General features: G+C 44.7%; 1 protein-coding gene across 2 annotated transcripts in view; it reads right to left on the reverse strand.

Moving 5' to 3' along the window:
• The window catches only part of UBR2 (ubiquitin protein ligase E3 component n-recognin 2), a 119,359-nt gene that overhangs the window by 55,951 nt on the left and 56,013 nt on the right, over positions 1-7,395 (reverse strand). For both annotated transcript variants that reach the window (XM_019516393.1, XM_019516392.1), the window contains exon 18: positions 907-972. In XM_019516393.1, coding sequence (XP_019371938.1) covers positions 907-972 — 66 coding nt within the window. The remainder of the gene's footprint in view (positions 1-906; positions 973-7,395) is intronic.

Genomic DNA, 7,395 nt, shown 5'->3' on the forward strand with positions numbered 1-7,395 from the left:
TTTTTTTTAGGTTGTGATGTAATTACTAGCCATTCTGCAAACCTTACTTCAGCTTTCAACTTGTCCCACCCTTCAACTGGTTCTAGATCTACTTTCATGTTTGGGGTTGGGTGATCATCAGTTTGGGAGTCTTCAGTTTGGGCCAAAAATCAGCAAAAGGCTTCACCTTCCATCCAGTATTTTGGAGGCCTTTTTGGAAGCAGAAGCACTGAAATATAATTACTGCAGTTTCCACTGTAATCAATGGCTTACGAGGATCAATTTGTGGTCCGCTTGAGACCATGGCCAGTGCTGAGCACAGCACTGCATAGTGAGGGGTATGCCACCATGCCACCTGTCTTGGGCAGCATGTGGTTTCCTTAATCTCACTGGTCTGTAAGGTGTGTGAGGGGGGCGAGCGGTGGAAGGGGGAGAGGTAGAATGAAACTCTGGCTTCTAGTCAAGACCCCTGCGAAGACCTAAATAGATGGGACACAATACCTTCACACCCACCCTCAGGTTTGCAGTACCCTGGGAACTTTGGTTCAAGTAGAGGCCCACAACCCTGAAATAAGTCTGCTGAGTAGTTTGAGATGGTTATCCAAGTTGAGTAACATTGTAAAATAAAAGTTGTATTTTAGATACTTCATGGCCTATATCTTCAATTTGATATCTGTGCCAATTATGTTTTTCATAGTTGCAACTAACACCAAAGACAGCATTCCCCCCTATATAATTTGTTCCTCCCTTGTAAATGCACTTAAAACCAAAGAATGAAGGATTGTAAAAAAAAGTAAATATGTTTAAAAAATTCAGGTCATATGAAGATCTCAATGCTATACAGTAGATTTTTTAAAAGTAAAACTACATCAATAGGTATATAGTGAAAATGTCTATCACAAAATCAAAAAAACTTAATACAATTACCTGAAGCATTACTATGTCTTTGTCAAACATTTCTCTCCTGCATTTCACATTATGATAGTAATAGATCTGAAAAATATGACATTTTATTATTTAACCAGTTTCCTGGTCTGAACCTGTTTTCAATTCAATGAAGAATGTATCTCAATTTTTCAGTGAGAAAGAATTAAAGTATAAATTAGCAAACTGATAAAAGGCATGCCTGAACAAATATGAATGCATATTAGCTACTTTCATTTGCAAGCAACATTTCTGATATACTGATGAGTTGCTCCACTGCCTCTATAGCAGTGATCCTTAACCTCTTTAGACTCAAGGCATTCCTCAAAAAAGGCCAGCTCTTAGCTTTCATTCATTTTTTGACTACAAGAAAATAGAACAATTCTTCTGTTGCATAAAACTTAGAAAAACCACAGCAGATCAGAACGTTTTCAACATTATGGATTCCTATTTGAAATCTGAGTTGATCGTGTTTAGCATGTAGGTAGCTGTACACTGGTTGAGAATGATTACTCTACAGGTTTAGGTTGCTTGATAAATCTCCATTAGGAAAGATTCTCGTGAACTTTTCTTGAATAGCTCCCACCCTCCCAACTCCTTTCCTTTGACATTCTATGGGGAGAACATCTCGGGATCAATCTCCGAGTTAGCTACCATATGTATTTTTGCCATTTCCTTTTTGCTATGAGCGCTATCAGCATGCCAAAGAAATTGAACATTTTAATTTAAGACTGAGAACATGGTTCTAGCAAAAGCAGAATCATCAGAAGCACCATACTGTACTGGAAATCCTGTGAAAGCTGGCCATCCAGGAGAGAAAAATAAGTCAATACTGCCTACAGCATATAACTCCAGTGGGCCACCCCTATGAACAGAGGCCCTGCCAACAGAATCATAGAATCACTCCTGACCCACTGCCCCCCATCCTCAAGCCCCAGCCCCCCAGTGTGTGCGGCAAGGAGTGGGTATGTAGGGGCAGAGAGTGGGTGTGTAGGGGCCCCAAGCACCCCCTCAAGCCTGGAACTCTGTTTTCCATGTTTTTCTTCTTTAAAGGAGAATCCAATTTAAAAGTTCTTTAGCAACCCTTTTGGGTCATGACCCATGGATTGAGAAGTGCTGGTTCTAATCCAACCCCCTGCTCAAAGCAGGACCAGCCCCAAATAGAACATCACAGCCAAGACTTTGTCTAGACAGGTCTTAAAAACCTCCAAGGATGGAGAGTCTACAAACTCCCCAAGTAACCTGTTCCAGTGTTTTACTACCCTCCAGTGAGAACATTTTTCCTAATATATAACCTAAACTTCCCTTGTTGCAATTTAAGACCATTGCTCCTTATCAGTCTAGCTCCATCCTTTTTGGAACTAGCCTTCTGGTAGATCAAGGCTGCTATTAAATCCACCCACCAAGTCTTCTCTTCTCCAGACTAAATAAGCCCAGTTCCCTCAGCCTCTCCTCAGAAGTCAAGTCCTCCAGCCTCCTCACCATTTCCATTGCCCATCACCGGACTCTCCAATTTGTCCACATCCTTTCTATAGTGGGGGGCCCAAAGCTGGACACAGTACTCCAGATGTGGCCTCATCAGTGTAGAAGAGAGAGAAATAATTACTTCCCTTGACCTGCTAGCAATATTCCTACTAATGCAGTCCCATATGCTGCTAGCCTTCTTGGCAAGAAGGGCACACTGCTGACCCATATTCAGCTTCTTGTCCACTAGAACCCCCCAAGGTCCTTTTCAGCAGAGCTGCTGCTTAGCCGGTTGGTCCCAAGTCTGTAGTGGTGAATGGGATTCTTCTGTCCTAAGTGCAGGACTCTGCACTTGTCCTTATTGAACCTCATGAGATTTCTTTTGGTCCAATCCTCCAATTTGTTGAGGTCTCTCCGAAACCTAGCCCTACCCTCCAGTATATCTACTACTCCCCACAGCTTGGTGTCATCTCTAAACTTGCTGAGGGTGCACTCTATTCCATCTTCCAGGTCACTGATAAAAACACTGAACAAAACTGACTCCAGGACCAACCCTTGGGGCACTCCACTTGACAATGGCTGCCAACTAGACACTGAACCATTGATTACTACCCTCTGAGCCTGATGATCCAGCTAGTTTTCTATCCACCTTACAGTCCATTCATCCAACCTGTACTTCCTTAGCTTGCTTGCAAGAATGTTGTGGAAGATTATCAAAAGTCTTGCTAAAGTCAAGGTATATCACATCCACTGATCTTACTGCATCCAGAGCCAGTCATCTCATCATAGAAAGCAATCAGGATGGTCAGGCATGACTTGCCCCTGGTGAATCCATAATGACTGTTCCTAATCACCCTCATCTCCTCCAAGTGCTCAGAAATGGATTTCTTGACCTGTACCATGATTTTTCCAGGGAATGAGGTGAGGCTGACCAGTCTGTAGTTTCCTGAATTCTCCTTCTTCCATTTCTTAAAAGATGGGTACTATATTTGCCCTTTTCCAATCATCCAGGACCTCTCCCGATCGCCATGAGTTTTCAAAGATGATGGCCAGTGGCTCTGCAGTGACATCAGCCAACTCCCTCAGTACCCTCAGGTGCATCCCATCCGGCTCTGTGGACTTGTACACATCCAGTTTTTCAAAGTAGTCCCTAACCTGCTCTTCTGCCACTGATGGATGCTCACTTTCTCCCCAAACTATGCTGCCCGGTGCAGTAGTCTAGGAGCCCACCTTGCCTGTGAATAATGAGGTGAAACCGAGTGAGCTGAAACTTTCTGAAGTGCAGAGTCCATACTTGGCTGCTCTCCTTCCTTCCTTTCCTCAGGATCCTGAACTCAATCATCTTGTGGTCACTTCTCCCCAAGTTGCCATCCCCAACTACACTACCCACCAATTTTTCCGTTTGTGAGCAGCAGGTCAAAAAGAGCATGCCCCTTAGTTGGCCTCTCTTGTACTTGCACTAGGAAGTTGTCCCCAACACTCTCCAAAAACTTCCTAGATTGACCTATATGCACTGCTTTATTGCTCTCCGAGATGATGTCAAGGTGATTGAAGACCCCCATGAGAACAAGGACTTATGATCGGGAAACTTCTGCAAGCTGGTTGAAGAAAGCCTCATCTACCATTTCCTCCTGGTCTGATGGTCTATAACAGACACCCACACCACGACATCACCCTTGTTGCTCTCCCTTCTGATCCTAACCCAGAGACTTTCAACAGGCCTGTCCCCCAGTTTCATACTGGAGCTTTGAGCAATCATATAATTCTCTTACATTAAGAGGAACTCCTCCTCTTCTTCTTCTCCCCTGCCTGTCCTTCCTAAACAATGTGTATCCATCCATGACACTGCTCTAGTCAAGTAAGTTATCCCATCAAGTCTCTGTTATTCCAATCATGACATAGTTCCATGACTGTGAAAGGACTTCCAGTTCTTTCTGCTTGTTTCTAAGGCTCCATACATTCATGTACAGACAGGAGCAGTCCTTCATCTCCAAGCAGAGAAGGTAAGGGAGATAGCAAGTTTAGCCAGATAGTCCCCAAAACACAAAGCCACACGCAGACTCCCTTTCCTATTTCCAAAAAAATCCTTCTCTTGCAGCCAGCTAGTGTAATTATTTCTCTAGTTCAGCAATTCTCAACCAGGATGTCACAGCACCCTGGTATGCCCTGAAATAACTGCAGGGGTGCCCCAGAGTACTGTGCAATCTTACCACTGTTAGGTGTAAAATGTGAGTCACAAGATAAACTCAGAAATTTCAGGTAGAAAATCATCATGTTAAAAGCATTTTGACCTGTCATGATCTTTCTGAGTTCTTTGCAGCAGCAGAATTGCTCTATTGCTTTCCAATAACCAAAAATCAAGCGAAAACTAAGAGCTGACATTTTTCAAAGCATGCCCTGAGAGTCTACTGAGAAATGCACTGAATCCTAAGAGGTTGAGAACCACTGCTGTAGCTTAACCTGTGCTTCAGTGCTTAAAGTTGAGACTGCATACTCAACCAATAAAAGATAATGAGATCATTACAGTACATAACTGGGCCTGGTTTTCTTTTTTCTTCCCTCTTGAAAAAAAATTACATACAATCCCATGCCCCTCATGTTAAAACAATATTCATTAAGTTACAAAATCATGCTTGTGAAGGTTTGGAAGTATTAGATTTACATTGCCTCCTTGTGCACCTGCACAAGACAGGTCTTTAATTACATGTCAGAACCTCTCTCATTCAGTGCACAGGGAAGATAATGCTTAGAGAACAAGTTAGAGTTGTGTAGTAAATATGTCTATTTTTAGGACTGCTGCCTCATTTGTTGTGAAAACTGTTAAGATAGACAGGGCCCCGAGGGCCGTATTTGAGACACCTGAGGCTTCGTTTGCAAAAAAAAAATGCAGCACTCACACTTGCAAATGAAGTTAGTAGGAGAAGAAAGAACTCAAGAATTGCTAAATTCTAATCCTGGTTCTGCTACTTAGTTACTGGGTGACCTCCAGCAAGTTTGCCTCTGTATTCTAATCTGTAATATGGAGACAATATGCAACTGACAGCAAAGATATGGAAATATTAATTTAACGAGACACTTTGGGCAAGGTTCTACAACAAAAGGAAGTGCCACAAAGAGAAACGCAATGCACACTAGCTTTGGAGATGGAAGCAAATCAGCTGTGTTCATGGATTTTGAAAAGAGGGACTGCAGATGGTATGGCACTTCACATATAACACAACACATTCTTCTCCAGCTAAAAAGAAACTAGAAGCTTTGCTAATATGATAGGGGGCAAAAACAAATATAACGTTTAAAATGTGCACTGATTTGGTATATTATATAGCAAATTTAAAAGACACAACAAACTAGGTAAAAAATAATCAGAAGATGATTAGATGTCTTTAGCCCTTAGGCAATATAGTTAATGTATGTCTTTATTCAGATTCATAAAACAAAATCTAGCCGTCTTGACAGCACTTCCAATACCTCACTATTAGTCATTTCTATGTCTGAATTAATATTACCACACCTTGGTAAAAATTTTAGCTACAGCTAAAAATAGTCTTCAGGGCTGTGAAATAGAAAACACACATTACCAGGAATGGCTAACAGACCACAAAGGTGCAGAAGAAAGGATAGTTTGAATAGTGAAACATCAAAACCATTAAAAAGGGCAGAGGGTTGTTAACACTGGTAGAGTAGAAAGAAATTAGCAGGAATCAGGGAGATGATAATGAAACTATTCGTCTCTCAGCACTGCCTGAATAAGAATACCTCCCAGACAGATTGTTTTAAAGATTGGATGGAGGAGGAATCAAAGTGGGATGCAACTGTCCCACCCTGTATCCACCCCTAGTTGTGTTACCACTGCACTATGCATTGACTAATTAATTTGTCTAAACAACAAGGCTTATTAGGGTGACACTATACTCAGGTTATGCTGCTTTCAGCTCTGGAGCTAGCACACACTGAGCCAGATCTTTGCATCTGCCAGCTCTTCGCAAACTGTGGCAGGGCACTATGTGTGCCTGCCACTTTAAGGGCCTGGAGCTGGCAGCCTCCAGGTGCCTAATGAGGGCAGCCATTTTTGGCTCAGGGCTGCCTATATAAACAAGGCAGTTTGGCTGCTGGAGAGCAGGTAACAACATCACCTGGCCTGAGGGCTGCCGAGTTTCATCTGGAGGTAAGGGAGGAGCTGTAGGGGATGGTAGGAGGCTCCTGGTCCTGGGTACAACCGGAAACTACACCTTGCCGGGAGTGGGTGGCCTGGTGGGGTGGCGCCTGGTGTCACGGGAGCCCCCAGGAAATGCCAGGCCAGTGATCACTCCAGTGAAAGGCAGGTCAGGGCACCTTAACACCTAGCCCTCACCTTTGGGTGGGTCGCGTACATTGGAGGTAGTTGTGGGGGTGCAAGCCCCAAGGAGAGTTGGAAACCAGGTGTGGCCAAAGCTGCCTGAGCCCTGCAGGGGTTCAAGACCCCGAGGAGGAGAGCTGGGGCCAGGCATGGCTACGGCTACCTGAGCCCACCTGTGGAGGGAAGCCCCGAGATCCCAGTGTGAGGGGGGCAGCATGTGGAGCCCTGTGAAGGGAGAGGGGACTCAGCCAGAGAGAGAGAGCTGAGTCCTGACCCCAGTAAGTCCTCCAATGCAGGGAGGCAGAGTTTGGGTTGAATATAACACCGGTAATAGCACCACGACCTGCTGCCCAGGGAGGGGAGTGAGAGTCCCCTGTGAGACCTTGAGGCACCAGTTGTAGTGTGAGGTACCCCAGCTCCCCACATCCGTAAAGGAGGACCCAGAGAGGGGGACCCCGGGAAAAGAGTACAGGTCATACAGCAAGGCCTGCCAGAGCTTCCCCTGACTGGCGCAGGTGGGGACCAGGACCAGGAGGGTCAGAAGGGCAAGGAGGCCCACCAAGTGGGATGCCCAAGAGCCAGGGGCCTGGGGTCCTGACTGGCCTGGAGGTAGGCCAGGGCTAGTGTTAGCTGAAGGTCCCAGTGAGGGGACCACACCCAAAGGGGAACTGGTGGCAGGAAGATATATGGCC

The sequence above is a fragment of the Gavialis gangeticus genome, unplaced genomic scaffold (genome assembly GCF_001723915.1).
Source record: "Gavialis gangeticus isolate Ggan-Ray unplaced genomic scaffold, GavGan_comp1, whole genome shotgun sequence".
Taxonomy (NCBI): Eukaryota; Metazoa; Chordata; order Crocodylia; family Gavialidae; genus Gavialis; species Gavialis gangeticus.